The sequence below is a fragment of the Enoplosus armatus genome, chromosome 11 (genome assembly GCF_043641665.1).
Source record: "Enoplosus armatus isolate fEnoArm2 chromosome 11, fEnoArm2.hap1, whole genome shotgun sequence".
In the NCBI taxonomy this organism is placed as follows: domain Eukaryota; kingdom Metazoa; phylum Chordata; class Actinopteri; order Centrarchiformes; family Enoplosidae; genus Enoplosus; species Enoplosus armatus.
Window position 1 is genome coordinate 12,888,796 of NC_092190.1, and position 15,164 is coordinate 12,903,959.

Consider the following 15,164-nt stretch of genomic DNA (forward strand, 5'->3'; position numbering starts at 1 on the left):
CCTTCCGCTGATTTTGCTACAGTTTACACGGGGATGAGTTTCGATTCACGAAAAGGTGTGATCAGTCCGAGATTTGAGTCGTGTCTTCAGCTTGCAGTTTCGCAATTTTGCGCATAGGTTACGAGATTGCTCCGCTCCAACTCGAAGATGACTGGGGTTTTTGAGAACTTAAATACTGATATGCATTCGAACCAGATTACCTCGAGCAGTTACCACAGCTTGCACAAATCGCAGGAGTCCCCGACTCTGCCGGTGTCCACGGCGACGGACAGCAGCTATTACAACAGCCAGCAGCCTGGCCACTGCGCAGGGTCTCCATTTGGCCAACTCGGCTCTTACCAGTACCACGGCAGCGCCACGAGCACTGTGCCATATAACGCAAAGTCATACGACCTTGGCTTCAACTCATCTTATGGTGCATACAGCTCCTACGGCTCCAACTCCTCTCCTACCCCAGCCGACACAGGTAACGTGCTCTTTAATTGTTTATTTTAAATTATTTTCATGCTTTTGTTTGAGACTTGAAACTTCAAAACTTGAAATGTATGAGGGGCAAGTTGAATCATGCATAACACATAATTGACAAGATAATTATTTTGTGGTCAGAAATGATTAGACACATACCTGTCTTACACAGATCGACACAAAGCATTGATAATGAATGTTCAGTTCATTTATTGTTCAATACAAATAAACTGACAACTTCAGAATTTTTTCCTAGGAATTATAATATAAAAATCTGATTAAATTCAATTAATTACTAGGTGTACACATATTTGCCAAACCCAAACTACACATAATGCGTAATAGTTCTATGCAGCTAAACAATTGCATTACCCTTCAAGCATAACGTCCATTGCATTTAAATGTTCCTTTAGAGAAAGAAGAGAGCGAGCCAGAAATCCGGATGGTTAATGGAAAACCAAAGAAGGTCAGGAAACCTAGAACCATATATTCCAGCTTCCAACTGGCTGCACTTCAACGGAGGTTTCAAAAGACGCAGTATTTGGCTCTACCCGAACGGGCAGAGCTGGCAGCCTCGCTGGGCCTTACGCAAACACAGGTGGGTGCATCAAAGACATGGGCGCAAATTCTGTCAAATATCCACTTTATGTCTAATACGAAAAGAAATTAAAACTGTCAAACGGGGATTTGGGCCGGAGGAAAATATTGGTTAATCAATTTTATGCTTGTGTCCGTTTCATTCTCAGGTCAAAATCTGGTTCCAAAACCGCCGCTCCAAGTTCAAGAAGTTGTGGAAAAGTGGAGAACTCCCCCCAGATCTACAAGTTGCTGCCAGTGAATCTCCCCCCTGCACGTCCCCGCCAACTATTGCCTGGGACTTTCCACAGACTCAAAGAATGAACAGTGTCAACTCCAGTTTACCTCAGAGCAGCAGCCCTCCCAACACGACTGCGCCTTCATCGTTTTTGGCAAACTACTCCTGGTACTCAACCACGAACTCTACGGCGCATCTGCAGCCTCCTCTGGTCCAGCACCACCACAACTCCGCCATAAGCGCTGGGACAATATTCTGAAACAACAACAACAACAACAACAACCACAGCAAACATCGGGTTTAAATCGGACAATACTGGTGAAAAAAAGAAAAACAAGAAAAATGTCAATACCTTCATTTTAAAGACCTCGTGTGCGCCATGCGAACTTTACACGCATCTAGGAGAAGTTAACGGAGCCAGGCAGGTTCATGGACCTTGCCAGTGTTAGAGCTGGCAAATGGTAGACACAGATTTCTACAGTTATTTTTGTATTTATTTATTTTGTTTATGCCGAGGGATGAATGAACCACTATTACCCAAAGCAATCACAGCCTGGGCGCGAGCCTACTTTTACGCGGACGTCACTTTTTTTGCCATTCCTGCAAATAAAACATGAATCGCAGGACAAGCTGTCACAAATGTAGCACAAGTTAACTGTATCGTGCCTTTTTCAATATGACCTCATTTTGTTGTGCGATAGAACAGCTTACCTTTGTCCATTCCTCATGCTATTAGTTGATTTGAATATACTGCCGGGTAAGTGTCTGAATCCACGTTTGTAAATATTTTACCACAGCTTTTTGATAGCACATGTTGCTTTGACTCTTCTTTTTAGGCTACAGGTGCAAATCCATTGACCACCGTGAGCTACTGATTGTCCTACCCTCTGATTTACTTGTAGCCTACCACATTTAATTGTATTTTTGTCTTATTTATTTTAGCAGTGTCCCATATATGGCCAGACGTTATTTAAATAAAAATGTTTTTCTGTGCATATGCATCCCTCTTTTTCTTTCCAAAAATGTTTCCTGTGCACATGCATTTCTCTATCCTTTCCTAACAGGCATTTCTAGATGAATTTGTGTTGTCGTTTTGCAGTTGACCCAATAACAAATATTGGCCTCTGCCAGGGATTTTATTTTTTTATTTTATATATTTTTTTGAGTTAGCCTATTTATATTACAAAATGAGCCGGCTAAGGGAAACTCCTCCATCTCTTTAATGGGTCCAGGCTGCCACAAACATGTAACAATGATTTATTTAACTGTGTTTTGGCTGCGATAGGCTGAAAGTCGTTGACAAGAGCAGAGAAACGCACACTTGTAGCTAACAAAATGAATAGCCTAGCTTATTAGCGTTTCTTAGCAACCATGTTCGTAGCTCCACCGACAACGTGTTGTTATAAGTTATAAGCTAGCTAGCTAACGTTACACTGATTAAAAGCTATTTCTTACGTAATAATATGTTCTTTGTAATTACAAGCGTGTGATGTGCTTCACAAGCGTGGACAAGCATACGACAATTCCTTAGCCCGAGCCGAGGCTCCTTCAGACAGGCAGGCAGGCAGAGGAAAAGGCCCGGGGCGCAGGCTCCGCGGAGGGGGGAGGCAGCACAACAACACGCCTTGGCATGCGGGAGGGGAAGATGAGGGTGGGTATGAATGAGCACAAGCTCCTCAGACTCTGTGGAGTCAGAGTCGTTTCCAGACGTTTTATGAACTCAGCCTAACAAGAGAAAAGAGAGGAACTAGGTCCAAGACAGCCTGGAGCTACAGCATCATGGAAACATTTCTCACGTCTCACAAGTGAAGTCTCTGATCTCCGAGGACGAGCAGATTGACCTACATTATGTATGTGGCTCATGTAGGGCCTGTAGGCTACATGGAAAACATAGGCACACGTCCAAAAACTAAATTTACTCCAGCAAGGAAACCCTATTAGTTTAGTACAATTTAGCTTTTATTTTATTAGATCTAGATTATTTATTTATAGCTAGACCGACAGAGACGGGGGGGGGGGGGGGGGGTATTATTATTAATACACAGGCCCATCACTTAGTTCTCATTCATGATCATCACTGTCTATCCCACGCGATTCCCTTCAAACGACCACGGGCCCATAAAGTGGGATCGTTTCCTTGTAGGCTCCATAATTAGGACTGTAGCTTGTCAGCGGTTGCTATATCTCCACGATGGAGCCTCCTCCCTGGAGCTGACAGGATCAGATCCCAGGCATGCAGCAGGTCTGTGCTGTGCAGACAACACAACATTACACCTCCATGTATACAGGCCCACGTGTGGACCTTTGCAGATTTCATTTGCATGTTATAGTGCAGAGAGGTGCATGCATCATGGCAGGCCACAATATTAGCTGGTTTTCTCCTCACTATTCACTTCTGTTTGGCTTTAATTGTACACCAGCTGGGAAGTAACCAGCACAGATTTATGAACAATACTATATATATATAATATTTATCGACTTCTTCCTCAACAATAAAACAGGATTTCTGGATGTTTTCTGTTGCTCCATGTGACTTCATTCATGGATTCGAGCTGCTGTGGTTTCTACATTTTGTATTTCTCTAGGCAACTTGTAAATGCACCCTATCCTAATTTATACCCTGATCTGTAATTTCATCCACATTTGCTCTGGTTTGAGCATTCTGGCTTTCAAATCTGAAAGCCTGCAATTACTATATAATTCTTCGCAATTTTAGATGTCCTAATATGGGGTGTTATTTTCTACACAAGACAATTTCCCGCTATTTCAAGCATCAACATTGTCAAAGTTGCATGTACATAATAAATGGGAATATCAATGCATAGTTTTTAGCCTAACATCTTGACTCAACGATAATTATATCCGTGTGGAGCCTACGCAGAATTAGCCTGAATTGCATGGTAACTGCTGCTTTAAATTTTAAAAAATTACTCATAATTTCCCCCAAAGATTACCAAGATCTCGAGTGCACAATGTCATCAGCGTAATGAGGAGTAAACATTTATGCTAATAATCTACATTTTTTTCCCCATCAGCTATAAAGGGTGGAAATAAAGCAGACATTTTCAGTCATATTCTGAACTCTTGCTGCTATAGCTTAGACCAACACATGGGACACATTTTGTGGGATTTAAGCGCTCATCTCGTGCCTGTGCTGCAGGACGCTGCTGCTCATCTGCCTCCATGCTGATTTCTGAACATGCTAAGAGGGAGCTCGCCTCTTCAAATTCAAGCTGAAAGGTGTGTATTAGAATTATATTTCTTAAATATTCACTGAAACTAGCGTGACTGAATGCATTTGAGATCAGAAACAGGAAACAGGCTTGATTCTCGTTATAGGAATAATTGATCCTTTTCTCCCCCCCATGCCTAAAACATTTCTTTATTTTAATTCTTAGTCAAATCGGTGAATGTTGCTGATTCTGTGTTGATATATTTCAAAGACTGGTTCCTTTAAGAGTAAAATCTTAGGAGTATTTTATCCTGTAACTTCGGTGAAAAAAAAAAAGAAAGGGTATTTAATGCAACCAAGGAGCTGCTTTGCTTTTGTGGGAAAAGTCCTATAGCTCAGAAAGCTGTTCACACCGAGAGGAAACGTAAGGAAAGGGAGAGACACAAGTTGTTCTTTGATTCAGTCGCTGCTCTCATTACTCTTACATTGTGCTTTGCTAATTTTGAAGCCTCTTCGCATTGACAACCCCCGTGATGTACTACACCTGCAAGCAATTTGCCAGCCTTACACATAGGCGCAGTCTAAGGGGAACAGTGAGGAAATGGCAGCTCACCTATTTCGCTATTTTTTTTCTATTGCAGCAGCACATTTCTTTCAGAGCACCATCTCTTTTGTCAACGCAGAAAGATCCTCCGTGTGAAAAAAAAATGCTCATAATTACCTCAGAGATAGGAAACTGCATTAGAATAAATAAGGGCGAAATTACTGTAATTATGTTGGGTTTGATGGGCTCAGCTCGTATAATCAAGGGGAGAATACAGCGAAATAACACTGACCCTCTTGGATGTGCAGCTGCGCCTTTCTGGGGCTAGGTAGGCAGATTTATGTCCCCTGCTGCAGCAGCACAATTCATATTCTTTCTTAATGGTATCGAAATATACATAGGCCTATTCTACCTCACAAAGGACTGCATATGTTCCGAGTTTTGTATTAAAATAACAATGAGACAGCAGAGGATGTTACACAAGGATCAGACAACATAGACAAACAGGCCAGAGCAATAATAACAATAATAATAATAATAATAATAATAATAAACCATTATGATGGTCTGATTTGCCCCTTTAACATTGAATATAAATGAAACATGAAACACATTATGAAGTGCTCGGTTGTGATGTGGACTCATGTTGGCCTCTTAAAGGGAAGCTCTGCAGACGGACAGAAGTTGCATCAAATGTGTCATTATAATTGCACAACATGTATATATTCTTGGAGATATTGCAGCTGGAGGAGAGAGAGAGAGTAGCTACAAGTAGCTTTCATTCACTGTTTCTTCTCAGGCTCAAACAAACATTCTCGCTTCAGATTCAGATACATTTTACTGTTTTGGTGAATATTTTTTCTAATATAATTATTACGTAAGAAATAGCTTTTTTTAATTGTTATTATTTTGCCATGTAGGCTATAACCAGTCCAGTGTTAATGGTCTTTAAATGGACAGGTAATTCCACCCGAGTCAAGGGCCGTTTCTTTTAGGCATCTTCTAAAAACCATCGTGTGTATCGTGGGCTCAAAACACATTTTTTGAATTCATATAAACTTGTAGCATTTTAACACATTTTACGATCTCCAAAAACACTAAAAGGCTCACTGCAGGATTGCGTAACGAGAGCAAATGCATAAAGTGTGAACCCCGAACAAGAAGGCCTTTGAACTTTTCACATTCACTGATCTCCATCAGATCCGCCCTGTGTCCCGCGTGCTCATCCAGTCCTTTTGCAGCACCTGCCTCTCGCGCAATTATTCACTTAACACACACAATTGATCTCTCCCATTCAGTGCGGAGAATGGGGATTGTCGCAAGACAAATGGAAAGATTATCTTTAAGAAAAGCTGAAAAGAAATAAGCGATGTTGTTGAATGAGTCCAGGTCTCCCGCACCGCGACGGTTAATAAATATAAATGATGCAGCTTATATCGGCCGAAGGATTCAGTGCTTTCCGCCATGTTTATAGTATGTCCCCATGTTTGTTTATATTTTCTATTCAGCGTGTAAAATGCAGCTGAACCACGTGTAAAGATATTTTCGTGTAGATGCACAGAGAGTCTTGTTTTACCGAGATTTTTAGATGCAACGTCAGATTTCTAATTCTGAGGTCACTCCAGAGGTTTGACAACATCTGCAACCAGTGAGCAGCAGCTGCAGCAGCAGCACGAACCCACGTAGGCTGAACGCTAAAACACGGCCATAAATCTAAACGACGAGCCTTTTGCAGCTCACACAAACTGGCACTCACATGGTGTCTGCTACAATAACCAACATGATACCGCTTTGTGTCAGCTCACATTAAACCTGCACCATGCTGAAGCCTTTCTTTTCACAAGAGAGGAGGGTGGAGGGTGGAGGGGGATGAATCAGACACCTTTCTTGACATAATTTAAATCATTATTTTACTGCTTTTGAAACTCTGCACATTATGTACATAAACTTCAGAAACAGATAAATAAATTAAAGTGATCAATACAAAACTAAATATTTTCTATGTTGACTAAACACATCTCGACGAATTACAGAAAGCCTAAAACCCTGTTTCACAGCGTATCCAGTACAGCACAAAAAAACAAATCTGAAAAGTATGTACAAAATACAGTGAGAAATGAGCTGCTCAACTGTCAGGATATTTTTTTTCTAAAGCAGCAAAAATTGTCAGGCCTTTTACATTTTTCACATAACATCGGGGCACGGCATAGAAAAGCTTTGCTTGCGTTAGTGCAGCATTAACAACACAGTGTTGTTGTTTCAAACACACTTACAAAATGAACACAGACTGACCTCAACAGAAAATAACTCCTCTGAATAATTTAAACTTAAATAACAAACACATATAAAACAACATAGTAGCAATTTGAGGCTTCGCACATTGTGCTCTGTGGTTAGATGTGCTGTAAGCATAATGGCCGGTTGTTTACTGGTGGAATTTATTCATTATCATTATTATTATTTGGTTAAACAAACACCCCTATCGACCTTTAACTGTTAATGAACGGCGACTGATTTTAGGTCATCATCACCTCGGGCCCGACAGCTGGTGTAAACAAACACGTGTTTTCTTATAAACAGAACAACTCACACAAATATGACATAAAAGACTTAAAAAATTTAAACCGACAGAGAAGTGATAAACAGCAGCCACAGAAAGGATCCATTTGTCTACGATTACCGCTGACTGTCATGGACTTGTTGCCCTTGGGCGCATTGCGATGCCTTTTCAGGCTCTCAGCTCCCTTCTTCTTCTTCTTCTTCTTCTTCTTCTTCTTCTTCTTCTTCTTTGCTGCTTGCCGTCATCCGGTATAAGGAGGCCACTGTGTCAGCTGGCTGCACGCGGCAGCAAACTCCGGGGTTGTTGTTGTTGTTGTTGTTGTTGTGTATTATCAGTGCTGGGCCGCGCGGAGCGGCTGCGGGCCCCTTCAACATCCTGATACACGAGCCATGGCAGAGTCGAGGGCTGAGGTCTCTGTTCACATGAGCTGTGACTGTTGCATAGACTCTTGGTGTGTGGTTGGATACCATGAGGTGTAGCTGGGAATGTAAGCTCCGGTTGTCCCCACTGAAGTCTTCACGGTGGTCGGCGAGCTCCAGACAGGTGCCACCGAGGGAGAACCGCTCGACAGTCCGCGGCCAGTGGCCAAAGCGTTGGCGTCAATTGTGCCACCGCCTTGCTTCATCAGTTTCTTGAATTTAGAACGTTTATTTTGAAACCAAATCTTCACCTGGGGAGACAAAGGAAAGAATCTGGATTAGAAAATTGAAACTGAAATTAAAATACAGTTTCAAAATAATTACGCATGCAGCAGGTTTCATCATACCTCGCCCTTGATTATGATATTAATGTCGTTGATATTTAGACATGAATGACAGGATAATATTCAGAGAAACAAAATGAATCCTTGGTTTGGTGTCAATGCTATTGTTTAATGAATGGTGTTCCATATGAATAGTGAATAATGACAATAATGTGTGTTGTAGAAAAAAAGAAATGACATTTAAAAAGGAGTAAAAATGCCTTCCGGTGCTGCTGCAGAGTGAAGCTATGTGGGAGTGTGTTTGGTGGACTTGCCTGTGTCTGAGTGAGACCCAGCGACGCTGCCAGCTCAGCTCTCTCCGGTAACGCCAAATATTGAGTTTGTTGAAATCTCCTGTTCAGAGCTTGAAGTTGTAAACTCGAATAGATAGTCCTTGGTTTTCTAATCTTTTTCCCTTTCCCGTTGAACCGAACTTCTCCGCCTTCGACCACTGTGTTTTTCTCTGCTTCTGGCGCTGGGAGAGACAGAAAGGAGCAAAGAGAAGGAAAAACATGAGGAAGCAGTTGTAGGCAACAGTACTGCGCAGCTATGAATACTCGGGCAAGTTTTACAGGCTGTGCGTTAGGTATAATTACCCTTAATTGCATACATTGTTTATACTGTTACGCAATAAATAATTACCAAGCCTAATTCCAACATCTGGGTCGTCTTTTCGATGCAGCGAGGACTGCATACAGTAGAAAGCCGTGCCAACACAAAAAGTTCATATTCAAAAAGATCCAAAGATGCGGTTGCACACTTACCTGCATCCTCTAACCGCGTCTGTGCGAGTGCCGAGTTGTTTTGGTAGGTCTGTACTGTGCTGAGATATGGACTGGTGGAATGGCTGCCGACGGAGTTCACGTATGGATAACCCAGAGATCTGGGGAACGACGAGGCTGGACTGTAGCTGTCCTGCTGGGTATGACCTGCAGAATGTAAACAGTGCATGGGATAGTGTCCGTGAGACATGGAGGAAGGCGACATTTGTTGAATCGGGGGTCCAAACTCCATGAAAACGGTTTTTCCTGAGGCAGGGCTATTAAGACTTTCTGGAATTGTAGTCATTGTCATCTCTTCTTGCGGTTCCCCTTGTCTTGCTTTTGTTGTTTTCCTTCTATGATCTCAGTGAAGGACGGGTCCCAATTTAAGCCGAACTGATTTTTTCTCTTTCCATTCATAAGAAAATGTAGTTTGTGCCTGTGAAAAGTCCTAGGTATGATGCTGTGGACCAAGACAAACTCGCTCAAAGGTTTGAATCTCGGACTCATGAATATTCATCAAAGACTGTCGCTGATTGGTCCACTCTCTCCAAGAGGGAAGCCGATTGGCGACGCTGGGGCTGGGTCCGAAGAACCTGATAAAGTCAAGGAAAACCACAAAATCCAAGATTTCCTCCCGACATCTCAAGATTGACTATTATCATTATTATTATTATTATTATTATTATTATTATTATTATCATTATCATCAAATAACATCAATTATGGACACCAATAAATATTATAATATTGAATACCATAAGGTTATAACATTTTTATGATACACGTTTGTCTCAACGGTATTAAAATGTGTAATACTTAATAAAATATTATATTGATGTAGCGCTCGATAATACAGTAAAATCAGGTTTGTCACGTTGTACTAAAAGCGCCGTTGTCATCCGTCTAAACGTCATTTATTAATGTTAAATAATATTTCCAGCCTCGTTAAAGCGGCTCTCTGCTGGCCAGTTCGATCAAAGCTTTTTTTTTTTAATTAAATGCTCTATCTGGAGGAAGGTGTATTAGCATAACAGTAGTGTTCAATTTTCATAAGTAGGTCTGTAATTAGTCATGTATTTAACACTTACAGTGGCTTGAGGTCTCAGTTACACCTGGCAGCATGTGGGACTGTAAAACAGTTCTGCTCTGATGTCAAATGAGGTTTGTTGCTTCAGTTTAGGCCTAATGATGTTTTATAACACCTGGAAACACATAACACCACAGCCTACATACACAATAACGAATATAGCAAAACAATATTTTTTTTTAATTAACAGGCCAATGTGTAATCAAATATAAGGGACCTGTGAAGTCTATTTTAAACACCTTTAAAAAGGCAACAGTTTTAATTATGAATTTCATAACAATATGATGGATAATCGTGGGGAATTGTATATTTCCTTGAATAGATTTTGTTTTATCGCCTGTTTTGTAACACAGGCAAGGCAAATGTATTTATATGGCACATTTCCTACCGAAAGGCAACCCAAAGTGCTTTCCAGGGTACACAGCCGTGAATGCATTCAGGCCTATTTTCTTATCACATTTAAATGATTCCCCAACAACTTTACGCACCTTCCATCGCTATCAATTAATGGTCCCAGTTTAGTTAAACACTGGCACCTTTGATTAGCAGGAATCTAAGTGAGGATGGGGGTGCGGCCAGCCTCCCACAGCCTAACAAGAATAATTATCCACGGACATTTGATTTAATTGAACTGACGACTGACTAAACATAGGAGACATTTTTTTTCATGAGCTGCAGGTTTAGACCTCCACAACTCAAAGCTCAAACAGGATCACTGCTGCAGCTCTACGTAGAGTTTAACCAGACTTTATTTAAAAAGATATATATTTCAATTTCAACCAGCAGCTAAAAGCGATGTCTCTCCACTTACTTTAAAAAACATGTGATGGAAAAGAGGCAGAAAAATCCGCGCCATCCGGGGTCAGAGAGACTCCGCAGGGTGCACTTGGTGAAAGAAGAAGAAGAAAGTATCCAACAGCTCTTCATTTTATTAGGATTCATTTGCGGGCTGCAGCTCGTGTTGTGGTGTCTGTGCGGAGCAGAAACACAGGCTGGCTGCTCCATCCGCGGTCCCTCCATCTCCACCTGAATAACAAATTAAAGGCAGTTAAATTCCGTCACTGTGATTATCAGTGTAATTACATAATTGAACTCCAAAACAGAACTAGCAAGTTGCAGAAATGTGTTATCAAAATGCAGGCGCTGACATCACTGCACGTGTGCCACAGTGTGCCAGGCGGCGGCGGATGCCTGGATTTAAAGATTTCTGTGCAATATTAGGCTATAACAACGCTGGTCCCTTGTCCCCTAAAATAGGCCAATTTGAAGTGATTTCTCTGGAATTACTTTCGAAAAATGCTTCAAGATTTCCTCTATCAACAATGACAATGATAATGGCAGTACAACCAATAATTATCATCTTCCAGAACAGAGGACAGATTTTTTATGGGCACTTGGTGGGTGCGACTGATAACTGTCATTATTTTTCCACGATTATAGTATCTGCAAACTGGCACGCGGCTGTGAGCAAAACCATTAACAGAACAGAGGCAGAATTTGCAGAAAAATGTAAAATAATACCACGAGTATACTACTAATAATAGCGGCAATAATTATACGCTTGTTGTAGAAATAAATGTAACTTGGGCCTGAGCAGACTCACTGAATATATGTTGCATGAATCATATTCATTTTATTGATACCCTTTACTGAATCAATCATTTACAAAGTGTTGATTTGCTTGCAACCTCAACGATTAACTATTTATCGGAGGGATTTTCTCAAGCCATCCTCGGTGTCATTAGGACGAGCAGGCGTGTGATAATATTAGCACTTTAATTTATAATTTGACTCCTGCGCCTGCTGGCAGGAGGGCAGCGCAGGCCACAGCGGTCCTTCCTGCAGCATGGCAGCGAGGGCTCTAACTCGCCACACTAAAAATAAAGTCCTCCATGCATGGATGGAGCGCGGAGGCAGGACTCATTAGGAGTGAGTAGCTCTGTGGCTGAGGGTGTTTTAACACCTGCTGCTCTTCACCTGAGGGTTAGTGCAGAGGTGGAGAGACAGAGAAAAATGGGGGGAGGGGGAGGGGGGTAAACGGGCCAAGATGTCACAGACTTCATTTCAGTCCGGTGATAGAAAACCCTCCTCAACTGCCATGCCAACCCACATTTTCACAGCCACCAAATATTATCCCGACCGCGGTGCATTGGTAAACTGTGTCTCCATGCTGCGTGAAGGCACAGCTCCACGTGCACCCTGCAGACTCTGCATGTGAGCAGTGATTAATTATTGTCATTTGAGGTGCAGGCAACAGTGGGTTTTTTCTATTCTTATTTCCCTTCCTTATAAAAGGAGACAAAACGCTGCTTTACAACATACAGGTGAAAGTGTTTTATGGGATTTCTTTTTTCAGCTTTAGATTTGATCATTTCTGGTGACTTGTTTTCATCTAAAAATGAAAATCAATTTCAACAACTTTTACATGATGTCACTCAATATCGTGCTGCATAAATATCTATCTCAAATATACTAAATCATAACAAGACAATAAATTGTTCTCACACTCTGGGGCTCTTTTTACAGTAGCTCATCATTTCTGAAACTGCCCATTATGGACATTATTCCCACATCACCTCAGCTACAGATGCTAATGTGACTTGGTGGGTGACTTCCAGCATAAATGTCACACTATATGAAGGTTTATTTCACCGTTTTCTAAAAAAGGCAGTGGCTCAAACAAGTGAAATTGCCTTTTGTTCTGCTTCCTCTCTGGCTTTGCTGCTCGCTGCCATCCTGTAATTTGCAGCGTCAATGAACGCAAACTAGATGCACTACAATTAACTCAATTCAATGTCTATTTTCATGTTCAATGTGGCATCAAAATGTGAATTGATTTTGTTTACTGAGTTACATGCAAACAAAAAGTGAATCACAATATCTGAGAAGCAAGATTGTTTCATTGGTTAATTGATTGCATTATCATAAGGGTCAGGAGGGATACAGGGAGAAAAAGGAATTATGTTAAGTTGATTTTTTATTTTTCAGAAAATACAGAAGAATACAATTTATTTTGGACAGACGAAACCAAAGTTAGTGTGTTTAAAAGCATTATTGGCTGGTTTACTTTTGTGTGATAATCACAGTTTAATACTTGATTTTATTGCCTGCAAGTAAGGTCACACTTTATGGCTTCTGAAATTAAATTATAGTAAGAATGAACAATGTTTTGGGGGGGTTTTTAAGGACACAATCGGTCATTCTTGTCTATATAAATTAAAGGTTTAATCATATAATATGACCTCTAAATTTAAGATATTTTTGTGTTTCTCCTTTGATAATAATTGACTGTGTGTTTATAAACATCAGGGAACATTGATAACTAGTTATTAATGTAATTAAAAGATCTGTCAGTCAGTTAGGGAGTCATAGCAGGTTCAAATCCTGTTTTAAATTCAGGTGTTGGGGGATTCTCTTCATAGTCTGCTTTTAATACGAACTCAAAAAAGTAGCATCATTTCCTTTATTGACAGCCAAAATAATTTTGATGTTTTCTATAGAATTAAATAATGAAACAATGAAAAGGTGTTGTTTTTTATTATGTGCATGATAATAATGTTAGTTTTGTTTGTTTTTAGGCATTGATGACTCTGTGAAGGAACTGCATCGCATCAGTTCAGGATGCACAGACCAAATGGGACTTCAAACTGGACTTGTTGCTCTATAGACGACTAACACTGTCACTGAGTGTTGAATCCTGGTCATAACACAAATAAAGAGCCAGTGAATGTGGCATTAAATTCAATACTAATGTTATTTTTTGGAGGTTTGTATTGTTTTTTCATCTAGCATTTTTTCTCCTTCATAAATCTGCATTTTGTTACTCATGGTATGTAGAAGCAAATTAATCTCGAACTGCAAAAATATTGCAATACAAAAAAGAAGGACTCTCTAATCAATACATGTGTAATAGGACTTAAAGCTGGTCATTGCAGAGCTGAAAAGTCACATTTCAACTCCTTTTCCCCCTTTGGTGTTCAGAGCAGCTCTCTCCTCAGAAGGCTGGGGTCACAGTGTGGAAAAGCCCCCAGCGAACTGGTAGAAATGCTGTCCCCATTACAGTGGCAGCAGGGGTCAGGCCATGGCAGCAAGCATCCAACCTGCCCGAAATTGGCTGCAAAATGACCAATTACCTGAGTGAAGGCTGGGGAGAAAGGACTTGGAAAAATATGGCTTTTACTTAATTCAGCTAAACTGTAAAAAGAAACTAGTGTCACATTGAGTTTCATACTTGCTACATGTTACAGTACCCAACCCGTTAAGTGACGATCTGGGCTTCAAATAGACAACTAAAAACTAAAAAGAATCTATTTTAAGGATAATCGAAATTTAATAAACTCCGCGAGAGAGCCGGGAATAAAATCAATACAACATAGCTATAAAGTGGGGAATTATTTCACCAACACTAAAACAACGAATTGATTAAACATCTTTACATGTAGGTCTTATTGAATTAATTTCCCTGCAAATGGAAAACATGCAAATTTGCCAATTAAGTCATTTGCCCATGGAGAGCTGGGCTGCTTGACGTTCAGCTGCCACAGCGCCTTTAGTCTGAAACCCCTTTTTAGTTTTTGTAAAGAGTTAAGTCTCTAACAAAGACAGGAAGGAGGTCAGCACTCAGCCAACACCTGAATGCGCCTCTCTTTTTTGTGCTCCCCTTGATCCCCACAGTCTGTGCCTGTCATTAGTCTTAATGATGGAAAATTGTCATGTTGATACAAGTCTTGCTCTCCCCCTCTCTTCTTTGTATAAGTAGAAGGTGGAAGCTCCATTTGTAACAAAGTTCTAAGCCGTGGACATTGCATTTGTGCTGGGGGAGAATAAAGGCTGTAGATGCTCTTTCCATAGCTGGGATAATTATTCCTACTGTGACCTTAATGATTCGCTCTGTTCATCCTGCATCTCATCCACGCGCCAGGCCCTCAGTAGAGCCCTGTGTCAGGGAATATGAAAAACCCATATAATGAAACCATTTTGGCTGATGGAAAAAAAGGGCTACTGAAGCTGCACTTG

The 15,164-nt window shown here is 40.8% G+C and overlaps 2 protein-coding genes and 1 long non-coding RNA gene across 3 annotated transcripts; 2 read left to right on the plus strand and 1 right to left on the minus strand.

Annotated features, from left to right (window-relative positions):
- On the plus strand, window positions 1–2,272 carry dlx2a (distal-less homeobox 2a). Its single transcript, XM_070914518.1, has 3 exons — window positions 1–466; window positions 879–1,063; window positions 1,212–2,272. The coding sequence occupies exons 1-3, from the start codon at window positions 148–150 to the stop codon at window positions 1,536–1,538; spliced, it is 831 nt and encodes a 276-aa protein (XP_070770619.1). The 5' UTR covers window positions 1–147; the 3' UTR covers window positions 1,539–2,272.
- A 2,109-nt stretch (window positions 2,273–4,381) lies between these two features.
- On the plus strand, window positions 4,382–13,893 carry LOC139292253 (uncharacterized). The gene is made up of 2 exons (XR_011597618.1): window positions 4,382–4,519; window positions 13,727–13,893. It is a non-coding gene; the product is annotated as an uncharacterized lncRNA (long non-coding RNA).
- dlx1a (distal-less homeobox 1a) lies at window positions 6,919–9,480 on the minus strand. The gene is made up of 3 exons (XM_070914522.1): window positions 9,062–9,480; window positions 8,573–8,772; window positions 6,919–8,225 (listed from the first exon to the last, which is right to left on the minus strand). The coding sequence occupies exons 1-3, from the start codon at window positions 9,369–9,371 to the stop codon at window positions 7,974–7,976; spliced, it is 762 nt and encodes a 253-aa protein (XP_070770623.1). The 5' UTR covers window positions 9,372–9,480; the 3' UTR covers window positions 6,919–7,973.
- Window positions 13,894–15,164: the final 1,271 nt, after the last annotated feature.

Excerpts from the sequence above, each read along its gene's own strand:
- dlx1a (XM_070914522.1), bottom strand. The coding sequence starts at position 9,371 with ATGACAATGACTACAATTCCAGAAAGTCTTAATAGCCCTGCCTCAGGA. Across the intron at positions 8,773-9,061 it reads GACGCGGTTAGAGGATGCAG|CGCCAGAAGCAGAGAAAAAC; the intron begins GTAAGTGTGCAA and ends TGTCTCTCCCAG. Across the intron at positions 8,226-8,572 it reads TGGGTCTCACTCAGACACAG|GTGAAGATTTGGTTTCAAAA; the intron begins GCAAGTCCACCA and ends TTGTCTCCCCAG.
- dlx2a (XM_070914518.1), top strand. The coding sequence starts at position 148 with ATGACTGGGGTTTTTGAGAACTTAAATACTGATATGCATTCGAACCAG. Across the intron at positions 467-878 it reads TCCTACCCCAGCCGACACAG|AGAAAGAAGAGAGCGAGCCA; the intron begins GTAACGTGCTCT and ends ATGTTCCTTTAG. Across the intron at positions 1,064-1,211 it reads TGGGCCTTACGCAAACACAG|GTCAAAATCTGGTTCCAAAA; the intron begins GTGGGTGCATCA and ends TTTCATTCTCAG.